This window comes from Theropithecus gelada, chromosome 20 (assembly GCF_003255815.1).
Source record: "Theropithecus gelada isolate Dixy chromosome 20, Tgel_1.0, whole genome shotgun sequence".
Lineage (NCBI taxonomy): Eukaryota > Metazoa > Chordata > Mammalia > Primates > Cercopithecidae > Theropithecus > Theropithecus gelada.
The window spans coordinates 13,301,165-13,322,198 of NC_037688.1; the positions used below are offsets into that span (position 1 = coordinate 13,301,165).

The following is a 21,034-nucleotide window of genomic DNA, read 5'->3' on the forward strand; positions in this document are numbered from 1 at the left end:
TCCCTAAAAGGAAGACAGTTCTTTTGTGATACTTTTGCTGAGTAGTTAAAGAAGACATTTGGCTTTTGGTGTTCACAGAGGCCATTTCATTGTGCCTATGAGAAATAAAATCAGTTGTTGGAAAGTATTATACAAACCACTCAGTGTGGCAGAAGACAGGACATTGCTCCCATGTCCTGGACAGAGCGATGTCCCCTCGCTACTATTCTCTCCCTAATAATAGCTAGAATAATCATTATTCAATTCTAGAATTACATAATTTCCAAAGTAATTTCACATCTAATCTCCTTTTGACTTTACATTTGAGCTGTCAGCAGTTTCTACAATTATTTGTGAGAGAGACTCTGCCACATAGCAGTCAAAGCCCTTTCCAATTTGATTCCATCTTATTGATCTCTCTTTATCTCTCATCACTCCTAGCAATAGAGTCTCATTACATTGTACTGTTCACCATCTCTTGAATACCTCATATCCTTTAGCTCCTCTGTATTTTTGCTAGACTGTCCTTTTATATCCCTTATCTATTTGGAGAACTCTGACTCAGTCTCTAGTCAGGTCTACACATGATCTCTTCTATAGGTAAATGTTCTCCTTTCCTTTGCCTCAGTGGAATTCACTGATTCCTTTTTGCGTGCCCATACTGGTTTGGTATCATAGGACAGTGCACTAGCTACATGACCTTGGATAACTAGCTTAACTTTTCTTGAATTTTTCTTACCTTATCTGAAATACATTTGTATCTTTCAGAGGAATTCAATCAAACCTAGGCTCTAAAACATATTACATACAAATACAATAGATTAGTATTAATAGTAGAAATGTGAACATAGACTTCATATTATAATTGTAACAGTTTCCTATAGTTCTACTTGATTCTTGAGCACAGCCATCCTGCTTTATTCACCTCTGTAACCTAAGTACTGAGCCCAAGTCCTGATACATAATAAATCAGATTGAATCATTTAAAGTAAGCAAGGGAGATATTATTATTATCATTTTGTAGATTTGAAATTGAGACCCCAAATGCTAAGTAATATTATGACTTAATCATTAAGTCCTAGCTACTTTTCCCCAAGTTCACCAATAGAACTTCCAACAACCTCTGGAGGATTTGTACTCTGACTATAACTAGTATTAAAGGTAGGATTTCTCAAAGTATTATCTGGGCTACCTGTTACAGACTGACTTCTGAAGATGCTTATTAAAAATATAAAATCAAATCTCAAAAATACAATGTTGAGGGGGGGGAGGGGTGGAAAGCCAGACACATAAAACCTGAAATGAAAGAGAAGACATTGCTACCAATTTTACAGAAATAAAAAGGATGGTGAGTAAGTACTATGAACAACTGTATGCAACAGATTGCATAAGCTAGATGAAATTGTCAAATTCCTACACAAACTACCAAGACTGAATCATGAAGAAGTAAAATATATGAATAGACCTATAATTAGCAAAGATATTGAATCAGTAACCAAAAACCTCCCAACAAAGAAAAGCCCAGGACCAGTTGGCTTCACTGGAAAATTCCACCAAACATTGAAAGAAGAACTAACACCAGTTCTTTTCAAACTCTAACAAATAATTAAAGAAGAGGGAATACTTTCTGATTCATTCCATGAGGCCAAAGTCAGATAAAAACACTAGGAGAGAAGAAAACCACAGAACAATATGCTGTATGAACATGGATGCAAAAGTCAACAAAATACTGTCTAACAGAATTCAATAGCACATTAAACAGAATTCAACAGCCAAAGTCAGATAAAAACACTAGGAGACAAGAAAACCACAGAACAATATGCCATATGAACATGGATGCAAAAGTCAACAAAATACTAGCAAACAGAATTCAACAGCACATTAAAAGTATTATATATCATGATAAAGTGGGATTTATTCCTGGAATACAAGATAGTTCAGTATATGAAAATCAATTAATGTAACACAGCATATTCTCAGAATGAAGGGGAAAAATCATATGATCATCTCAACGGATGCAGAAAATGCATTTGACAATATTCAGTACTCTTCCCTGATAAAATCACACAACAAACTAGAAGGAAAATGCCCCAACATAATAAACACCATATATGAAAAGTTGATAGCTAACATTATGTGCAGTGATGAAAGACTGAAAGCTTTTCCTCTAAGATCAGGAATAAGACTAGGATGCCACTCTCATGCTTCTACCAACATGGTATTGGAAATCATCACCAGAACAGTTATGCAAGAAAAAGAAGTAAGGGGCATATGAATTAGAAAGGAAGAAGTAAAATTATCTCTGTTAACAAATGATATGATCTTATTTGTAGAAAACCCTAAAGATCCCCCCTCACACATACAAAAAACAGAACTAATTAAGGGACTTAGCAATGTTACAGGATATGAAGTCAACACACAAAAATCAGTTGCATTTTATACACCAACAATGAGCAATTCTGAAAAGGAAACTAAGAAAACAATTCCATTACAATGACATAGAAAAAAATTAAAATACTTCGAATAGACTTCAAGAAGGAAGCTAAAGACTTGTGCACTGAAAACTACAAAGCACTGCTAAAAGAAATTGAAGAAGAGACAAATAAATGGAAAGATATTCCATATTTACGGATTAGAAGACAATATTAAGAGTCAGTACTTCCCACAGTGATCTACAGATTTAAAGCAATCCTTTTCGAAGTCCCAATGTTTCTTTACAAAAATAGAAGAATCAATCCTAAAATTCACAGGGAATTTCAAGGGACCCTGAATAGCCAAAACAATCTTGAAAAAGAATAACGAAGTTGAAAGCCTGACATTTCTTCATTTCAAACCTTACTTCAAACCTACAGTAATCAAAACAGTGTAGTACTGGTTTCAAGAAAGACATATAAGCCAATGGAATAGAATAGAGAACCCAGAAATAAACCCTTGTGTATATGGTCATATGATTTTCAGCAAGAATGCCAAAACCATTCAGTGGGGAAAGGACAGTCTTTTCAACAAATTGTGCTGGGAAAATTATATATCCACATGCAAAAGAATGAACTTACCTTACACATATACAAAAGTTAACTCAAAATGGATCAAAGATCTAAGCATAAGAGTTGAAACTATAAAACTCTTCAGTGAAAACAGAGGAAAAACTTCAAGACACTGGATTTCTCAATGATTTCTTGAATATTACACCAAAAGCACAGGCAGCCAAAGAAAAATAGATAAATATGACCGCATACAAATTTTAAACTTTTATGCTTCAAAGGACAGTAACAACAGAGTGGAAAGGTAACCTGCAGAATGAAAGAATGAAAGAAAATATTTACAAATTGTATATCTGATAAGGGATTAATATCTAGAATATTTAAAGAACTCCTGCAACTCAACAACAAGAAACCCAACAAATAACCAGATTTTAAAATGGCCAAAAGATTTAAATAGACACTTTTCCAAAGATCTTCTTTGGCCAGTAAGTATTAATACATTAAAAGATGTTCAACATCATTAATCATTAAGGTAATGCAAATCAAAACTACAATGATATACCACTTTACACCCATTAGGATGGCCATTATTAGAAAACAAAACAAAACAAAAGAGAAAATAACAAGTGTTGGCAAGGATATGGAGTAATTGGAACTCTTGTGTATTGCTGGTGGGGATGTAAGTGGTATCGTCAATATGGAAAAGCATATGGTAGTTCCTTAAAAAGATACAAATAGAAGCATCATATGATTCAGCAATTCCACTTCTTGGTATATACTCAAAAGAATTGAAAGCAAAGACTCAAACAAATATTTGTATACCCATGTTCATAGCAGCATTATTCCCAATAGCCAAAAGGCAACCCAAGTATTCACCAATGGGATAATGGAAAAACAAAATGAGTATATTAATGCAATACAATATTATTCATCATTAGAAAGGAAGGGAATTCTGACACGTGCTACAACATGGATGAATCTTGAAGAAATTATGCTGATTGAAATAAGCAAGTCACAAAAGAACAAATACTGTACGATTCCACTTATATAAGGCATGCAGAGTAGTCAAATCATAGAGATAGAAAGTAGAGTGATGGTTACCAGGGGTGAGAGAAGGGGAGAATGGGAGTTATTCTTTAATGGGTACAGTTTCAGTTTTGCCAGATGACAAAAGTTCTGAAGCTAGTTGGTGGTGATGGTTTCACAATGCAAATATACTTAATGCCACTGAACTCTATACGTAAAAATGGTTAAAATAGTATATTTTATGGTATACATATTTTATGACAATTTTAAAATATTTAAAATTTTTATAATGAAAAAGTAATAGATGAAAGAGTCTGTACTTTCTGATTTAATTTATTTAAGGTGCAGAAATAAATCTATAGTGTTAGATATCAGGACAATGGTTATCCTTGGAAGAAGGAAGTAACTGGAGAGAAGTATGAAGAGGTCTCTGGGGTGCTGGTGATATTCTATTTCTTGATGTGGATGCTATAACATGTATGTGTTCAGTCTGTGAAATTCTTTGAGCTATCCATTTGTGATTTATATGATACATTTTTTACATGAATATTACACTTCAAAAAAGATTTTAGCAATGTCGATCACAGACCCCACAGCAGACCTATGGAATCAGAATATCTGGGAGTGGGAACTCAGGACCTTGCATTTTAAAAATCTCCATCCTAAGTTTTTCTTAGGACTACTTGATTTTGAGAATCTTTGCTAAAGGAAGAGGATTAGATAAATATTCTTCCAATGCCCAAGATTTCTTCAATTCTATCCTAACAATAAATATTTCTTAGAAAAGAAATTTTTGATTTCCTTGCATCATTTACCTTCTTCCTGTTAGGAAAATGCACATCATGTTTTAGGTGCTGAGACACAGGACTAAGAAATCAATGACATAAAAATGCAGAGTTTAATATTTTTTCTTTAAAACTATTATCCTAAGGTGTCATACATACTATAATTTATGAATATCTGGAAGAGTGAAAACAATTTTATTGAGGCCTTGTAAAATATGGCAGGTTCTAGGACCTCATGGAACTCAGGTATCTTCAGGAGGATGTGAAACATCACATCATGGGGCGTGGTGCAGTGTGAGCAGGTAAAGAAAAGCCAGTTCTTCCACATGTAAACACTTGAACTCCATTTCATCTTTTCTCATACCATCCCTAAGATTGCGGCAGCTTTCACATTTGCTTGTTAAACTGAAAGCATGTTTCTTGCAAAGGCTCTATTGGAAGGAGCAGATCGAGGTCTTGGAGAAGCTCTTGGAGGCCTCTTTGGAGGAGGTGGTCAGAGAAGAGAAGGAGGAGGAAGAAATATTGGAGGGATAGTTGGAGGAATTGTGAATTTTATCAGTGAGGCTGCAGCGGCTCAGTATACTCCAGAACCGCCTCCTATTCAACAGCATTTCACCAATGTGGAGGCCTCAGAAAGTGAGGAAGTTAGGCGATTTCGGCAACAATTTACCCAGCTGGCTGGACCAGATATGGAGGTGGGTGCCACTGACCTGATGAATATTCTCAACAAAGTCCTTTCTAAGCACAAGGATCTGAAGACCGACGGTTTTAGTCTTGACACCTGCCGGAGCATTGTATCTGTCATGGACAGTGACACGACTGGGAAGCTGGGCTTTGAAGAATTTAAGTATCTATGGAACAACATCAAGAAATGGCAGTGTGTTTATAAGCAGTATGACAGGGACCATTCTGGGTCTCTGGGAAGTTCTCAGCTGCGGGGAGCTCTGCAGGCTGCAGGCTTCCAGCTAAATGAACAACTTTACCAAATGATTGTCCGCCGGTATGCTAATGAAGATGGAGATATGGATTTTAACAATTTCATCAGCTGCTTGGTCCGCCTGGATGCCATGTTTCGTGCCTTCAAGTCTCTGGATAGAGATAGAGATGGCCTGATTCAAGTGTCTATCAAAGAGTGGCTGCAGTTGACCATGTATTCCTGAAGTGAGCACTGAGAAGTCAAGAGGAGGACAGGAGGACAGGACTGAAAACCTTGCCATGCTGTACGCAGTTGCTGATACCCTGTGCAACAGCTGTCATTTCCTGGCGAGCTCTTTCACAACCCTACGTATTTCTGATTGTGTGCTGCCTTTTACTGCTGAATTAAAACAGATATTTCATGAAAAATGTTCTGAGTGGTTTGTATATCAGGTTTTTGAGATTTGGATTTATATGGACTTACATATATATGATGGGGAGGTTGTGGGGTAGAGTTCTAACGGAGTAGATTTTAAAAGGTGTTGCTTATTTGGTGAATAAATTCCAAGGAGTAGGAACTTTATCATTGTTGTTATTGTTGTTAAGAATGAATTTTTTAAATCCTGGAATAAATCAAGAAAGCCCTCAGGAGATACATTTTCCATTTTAAGAAGTTGGGGAGAGAGGTTCAAAATCTGTTTTTCTTGTAATTTTACACCTGGTCTTTCCATTATGTAAAAAAATGAAAAGTGCTTTTTAGGAAACTTATTTAACCATAAAGAAACAGGTTCAGACAATGAAATTAAGCAGTTTTATATAAGGGTAGCATTTTTAAAAAATGATGGAGCTACTACCTAAAATTCTAAAGTTCTTTAATTCTGTTTCTTTAGTAAAAAAAAAAAAAGCACATAGCAATTTTGTTTTGTTTTGATACATTTGTAAAGACAGTCAAAGACATTGGGGAATAAAACAGTATACTCATAGTTCAAAAATGTCTCTAGCTGCCTTAATGAATCAAAATGTTCGCTCTTACACGTACTTCATACAAAATCAGGCATGCCCTGCTGACGTTAGCCAGCTCTTGTCGTGTCTTGTCCTGCCTTAGAGCAAGGAAAATTCTTTCGTTCATCTTTGAAAACTACAGGTAGGAAACAAGCAGCAAACAAAGAAGAAAAAAGAAAAACACATGAACAGTAATCAGTTAAATGGAATGTAAACCAATATAGAGAACAAATATTGCTGACTATTGCAACTGTTCTCAGCCCTGGCTGCAATTTGGAATCACTGGGAGAGCTCTTTAGGAATACTAATACTTGAGTCTCCAAATATGTTAAATAAGACTTTTTAGAAGTGGGGCCCAGAGATGAATATTTTTAAAGCTCCTCAAGTGATTCTGATGATCAGCCAAGGTTGACAGCCTCGATTGCTTTAAAGTAGGGCCGCCTCACAGTATTTTTCAAGCCTGTCTCAGCCAAAACTAAGGCCAAACAGGAGAGTCAGTGTTGCCAGCATTCAGGAGAAGGAAGATAGAAATACCAAGAAATTGCCACCCAAAAGCTGGGGTAGTTGTGTCTTTCTTGTGTACAGACCTTGGTTTGGCTTTATAATTTTGATAACAGGCTATTATAGCAGAGCAAACAGAATCCAGAATCCCGGTGCCAGTAGACACAGCTAGAGAGGCTGCATTGTAAGTGCTCAGTTCCTCTGTCTGCTATTTAATTGGTCTCCACCCATTCTGCTTCTCTGATTTTTAATACATTATCTCTATCCCAGGCTACTTTGGAGGGTCATCCCGAGTTTGCAGATAAATTCTTCCTTCCTCTTTGGACTCATTTAGAAGAAAGTTGTAACTATGGAAATGATGTAACTAGCCTGTTAACATCCTCAACTTCCTGTTAAAAATCCCTAGTGAAATGTGGAGAGGTTGGCTTTTGGCCTTTGTGTTCACCATCATCACCATCATATAATATTTATGAAACACCACACACATATAATTCTGAATGGAGCCAAGCACAGAGATCACATCCACTTTCCGCAAGGGACTTGTAATTTAACCTTGGTCTGGTATGCTACTTAGACCAGGTGTGGTTACACAAGAAGGAGGCTGCTGCCAGCAACCACACATTAATATCAATCTCTCTATTTTAGAATAAGTCCAGGAATATGTTAGGCATGGATGTAGTAAAGTAGCCAAGAAAGGGGAAAGCTGCCAGACATCTTTTAAGGTCTCAGAATATTAGGTTTATAATTTAACCTTTCCACAGGATGGTTGTGGAAAGAACAGTGTAACCACATTTTTGTTCCTCGCTTTATTGTAAATGTTTCATAAAAGTTAAAACAATCATCTCACACTAGGAGTAGTATTATTGCCCTTGCTCCTCAAGTTAAAGGATTACCTACTTTTACGATTCTCTTCTAGCATGCTCACGGAAAAACATCCCGAAATTACCTAAGTTTCTCTCCTGTTCTCTTCTGAATTTGTGTAAGTAACCTCAGACATCAGAGTGGATACTAGAAACTAAAAAATCTGAACTTTTCCCAAGTAACCAAATATTTAGCGTTGTGCAGAACCAATAGCCTGGCAAGTGATTGAATTTCTTAGTTTTCATTCAATATTTGTAAAGGCACATTTTTAGTGTTAGAAGCAATACTTAACTTGACACCTTTTTAAAAATTTGCCTGTTCTGTATGCAAGACTATTTATAGCCTAAGATTTATATAAGATCATTCATATAACTCCATGCCATTATTTTCAAATTTCTAACATTAAGTAATTTAATCAGTGTAAATTGAAAATCATACTCAGTGATAAAAATATGTGAAATTATACATCTACATTTTTAAATTTCAAAATATCCCATGTGATTTTGAAAAGTAACTTTATCTTGATATAATCCACTAAATTTTATAACCTATAAAAAAGGAAAAGAACCATGTGCTCTGTAACTATGAACAGCAAACTTCCAAAAACATTCAAAATTTGTATGTGATCTTAAAGGTCACTTTAAAAATATTTTTGGGTAGTGGTGCATGTGTTTTTAAAAGTTGGTTTATCTAGCTACCCCAGTCAGAAATCTTATCAGTACTGGCTAGACATGGTAGCTCAAGCCTGTAATCTTAGCACTTTGGGAGACTGAGGCAGGCTGATCGCTTTGAGCCCAGGAGTTCAAGACTAGCCCGGGCAACATGGCAAAACCCCGTTTCTACAAAAAAATTTAAAAATCCCCACAACTAGCCAAGCAAGTTGGCACACGCCTATAGTCCCTGCTACTCAGGAGGCTGAGGTGGAGGATCGCTTGAGCCCGGGAGGTCCAGGCTGAGTGACACAGGGAGACCCTGTCTTGAAAAAACAATTATTAAAAAAAATCATATCAGTAGTATTACACAACTACACATATAGTGGGGACTTAAAAAATATTTGTGGAGGCACTTATGACGTATGGATATTTAATGTGCCTACTGATCTTGAAGAACCTTCTGAATTGCTTTTTAAAAATATTTAAGTATATTAAAACAATTTTATTCCTAGAAAATTGATACAATTTATATGGTTAGAAATATGCTCTTAATCAGAATATTCAGTTAAATAGAATACTTCTTCCCATACTCTTCTGCATAACTGAGAATTTACTGTATTTTAATACTAATACTCCTTTCGATTTATAGAGTATCTTTCAAGATGTGACTTTTTTTCTGTTGGTTGCTATCAAGTAAATTCTGTTTTATGTAAACATTTTAAAATTATTTTGACGACATTGATTATCTCTCATTTACAGGGATGATATATATCAGTTATAACACAACAAAGAAAAATAGTCCCTCCTCTTGAGGGACTATCATTGCAAAATGTATTCAAAACCATATCCTTACATTTTGCTGAACATAAAAAGTTATAAAGAGTATCTAATTCCACATGAATAAAGATGTTGAATAAATTCAATGGTGACACAACTGGAAGGAACTGATACCTGAGAATCAGACACATGAGAATCACCACGTATTTTTTCAAGAGTTTTAAGTGGACAATATTTGAACAAGTAGCCTAGAGCTTCCTGCTGGCCCTGAAAGCTGGTGTTGTGTGACTGAGCAGATGAAATGTGCTGGGGGGCCATAAGCTCACAGTGACCTCCCCTCACACACACTTCCATGCTTTTCTGATCCTGCTGACTTCCAGGAAAGGGATGGCGCCCATTCTCTGGAGTTTCCATGAGACCATTATCTTTTCTATTTGTACTTACCCAATGCAAGTCCTTAGTTCCAACTCTGGACTTCTCTGGGCTCCAGATTAGGACAGGTTATGGAGAGGGATTATGGCCTCCCTCCAAAGAGCTGGTCTCCTTTGAAATGTGGCTCTGAAATATTTTCAAGTCTAGATTTTTTTTTTATTAAGTTTATAATTCTTCCTGGGGACCTCAGTAGGTTTTTAAAGAAAAGAACCAAAGATTGTGGAATAATTCTTATCATGATACTGATTCAATATTTAAGAATTAAAAATAGTATATTTTGCTGTATAATTTTTATCTGTTTTGGGGTACATTTTATCAAGCCATTTGCTTTAGTTAGCAGCCAGATTAACTAAATTTTAATTGCAGCTATGGCAGTAGTTAGTTTTGTGACCTCAGAGAAAGTTTTGTCTCATTTTTTTCCTTGGTAAAAATGAAGAAGTTGAATGGATGATTTATAAGATTCCTTCCAGTTCTAACTTTTGTTATTCTGAATTTGGAATCTTAACAGTGTATTGATTTACTAACCCAATAATATAATCTCTCAGAATAATTTCCATGCTGCTTTTTCCTTCACATTACTAGGATGAAAACATTCATATACCCTCTCTTGTGATCATCTGCTTTAACATTCTTTGTCATTCAGAACCACTCGTATGTTAATGAAATTAGAGGTCCAGAATATTACCTTGTTCTGTGACTAGTGGTAATGTTAAGAGTTTGTCACACTGCTGTTTCTCCATCTGCAAAATGACTTAATGATGCTTGACCTGTGTTACACATAGGGTTTGGTAGTATAGATAAAAACTGGATGTCTCACAATAAAGATACAACATAAATTCAAAGGAGTATTTCCAATTATTCAGATAATCTGTGATAGTAACTTCAGTGTCCATAAATCATTCTTGGATCTGTTCTTAAGAACTTCTATTTAAGACTTCTACGTTGCTTAGTGGAAAAAGTTAATTGCAGAAGAAATGTATCTATGTTGAGCAATATAGCCATGTTTCAAGAAGCTCCTCAGCCTCTAAGGCTCAGTAAAAACAGCCCTCCAGAGTGCATAAGAAAATTAAATGGTGGTGGCAAAGATGGAAAAGATTTCCTTTAATACTCTGCCTTCTCTGAAACTTCTAGAGTGATGAAAATGTAGATACTGACTGTGGTGCTGGTTACCATGGTGTATACATTTGTCAAAACACATCAAACTAAGCTGGGTGTGGTGGCACACGCCTGTAGTTACAGCTCCTCTGGAGGATGACGTGGAAGGATCTCTTGAGACAAGGAGTTCGAGCCTGTAGTGCGCTTATGATCGTGCCTATGGATAGCCACTGCACTCCAGCCTGGGCAAGAGAGTAAGAGCATATCTTTAAAAAAACCAAAAACCAAAAAACACGTCAAACTCTACATTTAAAATGGATGCATTCTGTTGAATGTAAATGTAATCAACACAAATAAAGCTGATTAAAGAAAAGGAAAAAAACAAACAAACAAACAGAAAAAACAGCTCTCTGACAAACTGGTAATCAGACAAAAGGAAGTCAGAGGACCTGAATGTTTGTTTCAGAAATAAACCTTGTTCCTTTAGGGAAATCTCGAAACCTCTGTTTCTACCTTCTCTGGTGGGAAAGTGAGATTAAATTATTGCTCTTTTTAGTTTCCGCCCTGCAGTAAGATAAAGTAATATGGTGAAAATGATTCTTAACTTTTTAAGTTTGGGTTGCTTTGAGAAGCTGATAAAAGCTACATTTTTCTCTAGAAAGATGTCATAAAAATTACATACCATTTCAGGGGCTTCACAGCCCTCCCTTCCCCAAATTCATCCATGAAACTCCAGCAAAGAATTCTTGGCTTAGTGTTTTGAAGTGAAAGTTCTATGAACCTAGAATAGTAGGTAAGGGTAGATGAGAAAAAGTTTGTTCTTGTTTTTTTTTTTTTTTTTCCCCTTAGCCCCTGTCTCTGTGCCGTGGAATGAGAATACACTGTTACACAAAGAAAACAGCCCTTGCTTTTAAGAAACTTTTGATTGAAGTGTAGATACTTCATCACAGACAATTATCATACTCTTGTGGTGTCAAATATTATTATTAGTCTATCAAATTAAGTACTGCCCTAGCTTTGTTGTTACTAGCTCATAGTTTATCTGGGAATGTATCACTTGAAAATTTTGCTGCCAAAATGATTCTAACACCTGGTATTATAATCAAGTACTTACAGTTCTCTTTCTTTCTCCTTCCTCCTATACTCCCTCCACCTCTCTATCTTTTTCTAACACTTCCATCTCATTTGTCTGTTCTCCTCTTCTCCGTCTTTCTTTTTTAGTTCTCTGTCTGGTCTCTCTTCTTTCAGTCCTCCCTATTGTCTGCCTTATCTCTCTCTCTGTCTGTCTCTCTCTCTCTCTCTGTCTGTCTCTCTCTCTCTTCCTTTTCTCCTAAGCTTTCTTCTCTCCATTTTCATCTTCTTAGTGCTCCTGTCTAGGTAAACAGTTAATGTACAGGGAAAACTCTGTATTTAATCAGCCCGAATTACAATGATCAATTTCTTCCTTTATATTGCCATCAGGAAATGTCTCCTAAGGTGTATTATACTAGTTATGCTTTATTTTCATTGGCTTAGAAGTGCAAGATCTTCTGGGGTGATTGATGTCCCCCAGGGCTATTAAAGTTGCCCAAGTTTGCTTCAGTTGCTCCTGGTTTACTTCAGATTAAGCCTGGAAGAAAGAAAAAATGTAGCGTGATTATTGCCCCTTTTCTTTTCTTTCCATTTTCCACATGTGGAAGATTGCTTAGTAACCCTTTAGGACCCTTAATGACCCTTTGATGTTGGTCTTTATGGCAGGACCACCAGTAATTGTGGAATGAACACTTCACTTCCACAAAGGATGAAACTCACAGGTCCTGCCTCCCAGAGGGGCTCCAGTCATGGCAAAGCTGAGCTCAAGAACCCACACTGGGTGCCATTGAGCCATGATAAATGGCCCCAGTCATAAATAGTTTATATTTATTGCTAAACAGAAAATATATTTTTCTTCCTTCTTGGGAATAGTTGGGCTACTTGCTTGCTGTTCCTTCTCAGTGAGACTTTTCTCCAAATAGGAACAGTGAATGATGATGTTGAGCTATAAGACATACCTGAATTTCACCTTGTAGTAGGATTAATAGTAATTCCACTAGTGGCCCTTCTAATTAATTTCTCCCATCCTTTCACAGAACCATGACGGCAGCATCGACTTCCGAGAGTATGTGATTGGCCTGGCTGTCTTGTGCAACCCTGCCAATACAGAGGAGATCATCCAGGTGGCATTTAAGGTAATGTCAGCCCCATTGAAAGCATCTTGGTCTGCCTTGTAAACAAGTGTTGACTCTAAGTGTATTATTTGGAAATCAGTGAATCTATTACATGATTTTATAGATCTGCTGTGACATGTACAGGACAATAATGTGATTAAATCAGTTGCTACTGAGAATAAAGAAAACACAAGCATTTGTTTACACAAAAAGTCTCTAGAAGTAGCCTAATGAACAGCATCAAGATTGAAGAGCAGGAGATTTCACAAGCTAACTTAAAAAATTATTTCTTTTCAGCTTCCCCATTTTGAAGCCCCAAAGGGGAAATTTATAAATAAACACCACCTGTCACTAGTCATCCTAATTCACTCTCTGGAAAGTTCTGATCTATCCTTATTTTCTCATTCTGTATGTCAGTGATATTTTCAGTGGTACTTTTTTTAAATGACATTTGTTTTGTCATTGTGGCATCAAGTGAACACCATCATAAATGTCCCAAGTTCCCACCCCTCATGGCTTTCTGTAGTATCGCATATATTTTCACAGCAATACAGGGGTCTAAATTGGGAGCTGATGAATAAAATTCATATCCCTGGTTCCCACAGAACTTGATGAAAGTTTGAATTTTGAGGACCATTTACTTACAAGTGCAAAAGAAGAGGGAAGAATACATTCCCAAAATGTGGGTTCTGTTCTGAGAATAAAGGGGCTTCATCTAATCAGTATGTTTAAATATGATATGCCCTTTTAGTTCTAAGGTCGTCTCTCAAGTAAAAGATAAACTTGATTTCTCTCGTTGTCTTGCTAAGCTGTGTATATTTGCCCTTGTTGTACAGCCACGTAGTTCCCTTGCTTTTGTCCAGCAGGAGAGCTGCAGACCTTCTCTGTTTCTGTTTTCTTTTTTTCTTTTTTTTTTCTGAGACAGAGTCTCACTCTGTTGCCCAGGCTGGAGTGCAGTGGCGCAATCTCGGCTCACTGCAAGTTCCACCTCCCAGGTTCACGCTGTTCTCCTGCCTCAGCCTCCCGAGTAGCTGGGACTACAGGTGCCCACCACCACGCCTGGCTAATTTTTTGTATTTTTCATAGAGACACGGTTTCACCATGTTAGCCAGGATGGTCTTGGTCTCCTGACCTCATGATCCGCCCGCCTCGGTCTCCCAAAGTGCTGGGATTACAAGTGTGAGCCACCACGCCTGGCCTTCTGTTTCTGTTTTCTACTCATCTTTTCCTGACTTTCTTGGAGAAGAATGTCTCCCTGCATTTCCAAGAAGTCTTTTCCCCCTCTATTATCTAGAAAGACTTTCTTCTTCCAAGAGTTCATTTCTTATGTCTTAGAGGCCACTTGGGATGAGCCTTAGGAATTTTCATGTGCACTATCATTGATAGAAGAGCCCCTGAGTTTGCTTTTTATTTCAGATTGGTTTAAACTGAGTTAACTGCTAGGCCTGTAAAGAACCTAAATGGTTGATGCTTAGCAGATGGTCATAAGGCAAGGGCCAGACTTTTTCCAAAGTTTAAATCCTTCAGCTTTTACAGACTTATTCATCATAAAACCTAAAATTACACACATAGCTAACTTATTCTGATCTAGATAGTTCTGTTTCTGTTTGGGGATTGTATGTGTAATTGTAAGTTTAGTTGAGCAAATGGTCATTTTTGGTTTACCAATGAAAGACCTGATATAAAATTTGGCCTTTAATCACAGTAATTACGTTTCGAAAGAAGCTGTGAGATTTTTATCTAGCTTAGACCTTGGTTTGGGGAAGGGGAAGGGAAGAAAGGAAGGCTTAAAACTATAATTACCTTTTTTTTTCCAGTAAGGCAAGAATTATGCTTTACATTGGTTATTTTTTAACCCTCCTTTTCAAATGTGTTTTATGTTTTGGAAGTGTTTTTGCATACTTTTTATTTAGTAGTATCCTTTTATATATAGGATTCTTTTACACACTTTTATTTGGATAGCACTTCACAGTTAATTTCCCATCTTTTATCTTATTTCACCTTCACAGTGACACTTAGAGGTAGAATAGTAGTCAGGATTCTTCATTTGCAAGCAGTAAGATAGACTGGCTGACTGACGCCAAAGTGGAATTATTTGTAAGGCCAGGGAGTAGACTCAAGGGAAAACTCACAGCCAGGCAGATTCAGAGGTCCTGGCTGCAGGAATATCCTTACACCCTCCCTGGGCACTGCAGTTAAAATGAGCAAACTTCAACTCTGTTCATAATACACATTTCAGGGAGGGTCCAGCTGGTCTTGGGCCATGTGCTTGATGGGAAAGACAGAATGTTTTCATTAAGATTCCACATTATTCTGTGCAATGGGGAGATATCAGTCCCCATTTCAAAGGAAACTGAGGTGTTAAACTTTCTACCAGAGTCCGGATCATGCATGGGGTTTACCTTAGATCTAGGAACTTTGTAGTGGGTAGTGACGAGCAAGTGAGGGAAATTGAAGAGTTTAGTGAGGGGAGTTATGGCAAAGGGCACATATAGAAGAAATAAAAGTCTCTAGTATGGACCATGTAAAAGGAACTTACACAGAAGTGAGAGACACCAAAGCACCAAACCTGGCAAGAATTTAGACTGTTCAGATGAGTTGGTGCAAACTGTTTAGAAATGGAAGGCCTCTGAAGAAAGCTTAGAGCTTGTGAGGAGGGAGCTATGACTGAGTCCCAGCAATTACTGTGTGAAGTCCAAGGCACATGAAGAGCCTGAGGTCTGCAGCTTGTGAAAACAGATGCCAATTCACTTTTCACTTTTCAACTATTGTATCTCCTAACTAGGGACTGAGTGGTAAGAAATGGAATTGAGACCAGAGCTTTGTCTGCTGGGGCAACAAATCTCAATTTCAAGTTACATTTTTTTTATTCTCCTACCCTTTAGGGACCATTAAAACATGATTCAGTATTTGCTTATTATTTTTTCATAGTTATCACCCCTTATTTAATACCTGTTTTTCTCCGTTTTTGATCTTGTATTTGGTCAGAAGTAGAAATCTCAACATCAGGAACTCTAGATATTATCTGCCTGGATTTGGATGCCCCCTGTACTACTTGCAAGTGGTGTGACCTTGGGAAAAGTTACCTAACTTCCTTGTGCCTCAGCTTTCCCATCTGTAAGATAGGACTGACAGTGGCACCTACCATAAGACTATTGTGAGGGTTGAGTGAGTTAATACATGTAAAGTGATTTGAACACTTTTGATCAGTGCTTATAAAAAGTAAGTACTCATATAATTAAAAATTCTTAAGACCCAGGAGAGGATTTTGAATATGGAATATTAATTATCCATCAGTTATCCTTATTTGGTTGCATGACTTTCAGTCTACTCCACTCTACTGCCTTTTCCCCTCCTCCTAAAACATATTGAGTCTCTCCCTTCCTAAAATAACCTCTTTTGTGCTTGGGTACTACCCCGATTATCTCTTTCCCTTTGTTTCATAATTTCTTAAAATGAAGAGTCCATATTTCTTGCCTCTGCTTTTCACTTCTATTCATCTCATGATTCCCATTACAATCTGGCTTCCGGTCCCCTGAAATTGTTTACTAAAGTCATCAGGATCCTCTGATAATCAAATCCAACAAACGGTTTTGCTTCTTGCTTGGCCTTCCTATGGCATTTTGCTCTGTTGGCCCTTACCACTGTTAGCATCTCTTTCTCTTTCCTGAACACACCCCCTTAGCTTCTAAGATGCATGCTCCTATTTCCTGGTTCTCTTGTCTGGCTGCTGCTTCTAAGCCTTTTCTGTCAGTTCCTCTTCACTACTCATACCTCAACTGTTGCTGTTCCCAGGCCTTGCTTTACTTTGTGCATTCTCTACAGATAAGCTGAAACATGCCTATAGTTTCCATGTTTACCCAAATTCATATCTCAAGACTCCTCAGTTTCCTAAACTGATATTCTGAATCTCTTATTTACTCCTGGAACCTCTGATTCAAATTTAACCTATCTAGATCTAATTCTTGATCTCATTGGCACTTGTTCTGTTTTCCCACTTTGGTTAACGTAATCAGCTTTCACCCAGTTGCCTAAGCTAGAAGATATCATTTTTACTTCTGTCCTTTCCATCACTACAGACCCCTTATTGATATGCAAGTCTTGTCTTTGCTTTTTATGAATTCTATCCCTTCCTATCCTTCCTACATCTCAAAATCAGACTCTTAATTAGTTTTCCTGCCTCTGGTTTTATCAACCTCTTGCTCCCAATTCATCCTCCATACTCTGCCTCAAAGTTTTCTCAGTTCTCATGGGATCACACTACCTTCACTCCCATTATAATCCTACAGGATTTGGTGAGGAATTATATATACACCATGATCTGATTCCTGTTTGTCTCTATCTCCTGACTGGAGCCCCAAGCAATCACTTGCCATTCCCTGTATATTCTGGGAACTTCTCTTAATGTTCTAAGACCCAACTCAAATGTCAACTCCTGTGAAGCCTTCTTGGACCTCTCTGGGTAGGATTCATTATGTTCCCCGTGGAGCTCCCCTGTTATGTACCATCAGTATAGCTCCTGTTTTAATCCTGTCTCTCTCAACCATCAAGCTACAGGTGTTGTGAGGGTAGCAGAGATGATACTTTCTTAATATACATATTTCTAGCCCGTGCCACAGTAGATGTTTGAATTATTAAAGACTTTATGTTTCTAAGATTATTCCCTACCACTATGACCCTGAGGGAACTAATTCTTACATTTTATTTTCTTCAGCTCTTTGATGTTGATGAGGATGGCTACATAACAGAGGAAGAGTTCTCTACCATTCTACAGGCTTCCCTTGGAGTGCCTGACCTTGATGTTTCTGGTCTCTTCAAGGAAATAGCCCAAGGGGACTCAATTTCCTATGGTGAGTAGGCAATTTGGCCTCCTGACTTAGTTTACAAGGAGGGCATCCAGACTATGGACTGATGATCATGAGTGCTGTTTGTCTTAACTAATTACATTAATAATAGACATAATAGTAATAATGATGACCACAGTAATAATAGTAGTAATGGCATAATAGTAATAGCTAATTATTGAGGACTTATATGCTAGGCACTCTTCTAAACATTTTATATATATTAACCCATTTAACCTTTATAGCAAGCCTATCTAATCGGTATTCTTAATTATTCTTATTTTACTAAAATGCAAAGAATTTAAGTAACTTATCTAAGATAATTTAGCTAAAGAACATCAGAACCACAATTCAAAAACCAAAACAGTTTGGCTTTGGAGCCTGCACTATTGACTCTATACTTTAGTGCTCTCACTGTAAAGTGTGTCAGTGTGGCCAGGCAAAACTGAACAAGTAAACCAAATAGGTTGCAACTATAGTAAAGGAACATGGACTGAGGCACCAACAATAATAGTAGCTAAACCATTTATTGATGTTTACTATTAGTGACCTATGTAACGTTTCACATTCCTTGTCTCATGCCATCTTGCTAGCAGCGCCTGTGAGTTAGGGTCTATCAGGGAGAAAGACCCTGTGGCAAAGTGGCAGGTCTATCCATCAGTAACTGTCTTTTCTCTTGATGACTCAAGTCCACCCATCAAAACAAGTTGCACTGGGCTGAAGTTTCTCTATATTCACAGTGTAGTTGTTGAGAAACACACCTCAATGGAGAGGCCAAGATAATTGTTTCCCCATCTTGGGTTTGATGTGGTCATGGATGTCAAGCTGGCTTATCTTCCCCAGTCTTTCCCCTGAGGCTGGAGGGAGACTCTTCTTTAATTACTCTTTCCTTATGGTGTTCAAGAGTTTCAGCTTGTTAACTTTCATGGGATGGGAAAAGTAGATCACATACTTCTCTTACTTTTAATTACTGTCATTTAGATAATTAAATGCCTAGAGCACTTAATCTATTGAGTTCATTTGAAAAAATAGCATAAAATGGGAAGTATAAATACTGAAATGAAACTTATGAGTCATAAACTCATTTGTACTAATTCTTCCCTGGCTATTTTCTTTTCATAAGTAAGACTATTACTCTAAACTACTACATTTTGAAAAACTATTGGAATAACTACTTCAGTGGAAGCTAATACTAAAAATGATTTGTAGAAAACCCATTATAACCTGTTGATTTAAGTAATTTTACAGGGAAATCTGCTTTGTTTTTTGGAGTTCAACCTTTTTCTTTGCAGAATATAGAATATCTCCCCTTATTCTGCAAATAGGCAAATCTGCTATTTTTTTCAAGCATGTTTGAAGTATTTAAGTATAATTTTGTTTAAAAAGTAGATATTGATATCTGTCATGAATGTGACCATTTAAATTGTTTAAATGTGATCCTTTAAATCAGGGGTTCCCAACCCTTGGGCCATGGACCGGTACTGATCTGTGGCCGTTAGGAACAGAGTTGCACAGCAGGAGGTGAGTGGCAGGCGAGTGAGCATTATTGCCTGAACTCTGCCTCCTGTCTGATCAGTGGAGGCGTTAGATTCTCGTCGGAGTGCATGAACCCTATTGTGAACTGCGCATGCGAGGGATCTAGGTTGCATGCTCCTTATAAGAATCCAGTCCCTGATGATCTGAGGTTGAACAGTTTCATTCTAAAACCATCTCCTCCATCCCCTTTACCATCCATGGAAAAATTGTCTTCCATGAAACCAGTCCCTGATGCCAAAATGGCTGGGGACTGCTGCCTTAAATTACTTTATTTTCAGTTTTCTGTTATCTAAATTAATGCTCAAATTCCACGTAGAGTCAATCACAGGACTTCTAGAAATGAGTTACTCTTTAATGCCACTGACATCCCAACAGAAGATCTTGATCTTTTGGCCATAGCACAAGTCTTGAAATTAAAGTTCTTGGTTTCAGTAAATCAACTGTCATGCTCACTTATCTTCAAAGTCACTTAAGTCTTCTATGTGTCTCTGTCATTGAAACAGACTCATGTAGATGAAACTTTATTTTTATTTTTTTCTATAATGTATCCCTGGAAACTAGAAACTTTATTTTGGAAGTTAATAAAGAACAATTAGTAGTTCGCCTGATTTAGAAATAAAAAGTGGTTTATTAATGCAAAACAACATTGCAATTGCAAATAATGATTTGGGTTCAATCTGGTGACTTCCTCATCACTAAGACCTGTTTGTATATTTGTTTTTTTTGAGATAGGGTCTCACTCTGTTGCCCAGGCTGGAGTGCAATGGCATGATCACAGGTCACTGCAGACTAAGACCTTTTATATTCAAGAGTAAGGTAGTCTAATGTGTCATGACGCAGACCCTTGCTTATCAGAGGATTTTTAAAAAGTAAATGGCTAGAAATAGGACATTAAATTTATTTAAATTTAAACATTAAAGTTAAAATTATTTTATTATAGAGCCAAATGGCAACTAATCCAAAGACCATGCTGTCTTTGCTGTAATAAGCTCAATAAAGTTTTATCCACTCAAAAGTAGAGAGTAGAAGGATTTAAAAATAGAAGACAGAATAATATTTCAGAAACTCCAGGTTACTGGAGGATTGAGGTTCAAATCCTGATAATTAACTAAGCCTTTTATAGCCCTATCCCAGCTTCTAAAACACTTGAGATAAAAAGAACTCCTTTACTTGGAGGTCTTGTGGTATGATTATTATATATTGTACACTTTCCTATCCATTATTGATTATAAATCAAGGCTCAGCTTTTTAAGACTGTTTTTCTGTACCAGAGTTAAGGGCTCAAACAATTCTAAAAACCAGTTATAGAAAGTGGTGGGTAATAGAATTTTTTAAAATTTTTTAAATTGCTAGAAATAACAAAAATACAGAAAACTAAATAAAACATATAACGCACAATGAAGTTTTATAAAGTGAACACCTGTGTAACTACCATTCAAGTCAAGAAATAGAGCTTTTCCA

The 21,034-nt window shown here is 36.9% G+C and overlaps 1 protein-coding gene across 1 annotated transcript in view; it reads left to right on the forward strand.

Annotated features, from left to right (window-relative positions):
- Positions 1 to 21,034, forward strand: part of LPCAT2 (lysophosphatidylcholine acyltransferase 2) — a 77,648-nt gene that overhangs the window by 53,523 nt on the left and 3,091 nt on the right. The window contains exons 12-13 of the mRNA XM_025369461.1: positions 13,116 to 13,214; positions 17,908 to 18,043. Coding sequence (XP_025225246.1) covers positions 13,116 to 13,214; positions 17,908 to 18,043 — 235 coding nt within the window. The remainder of the gene's footprint in view (positions 1 to 13,115; positions 13,215 to 17,907; positions 18,044 to 21,034) is intronic.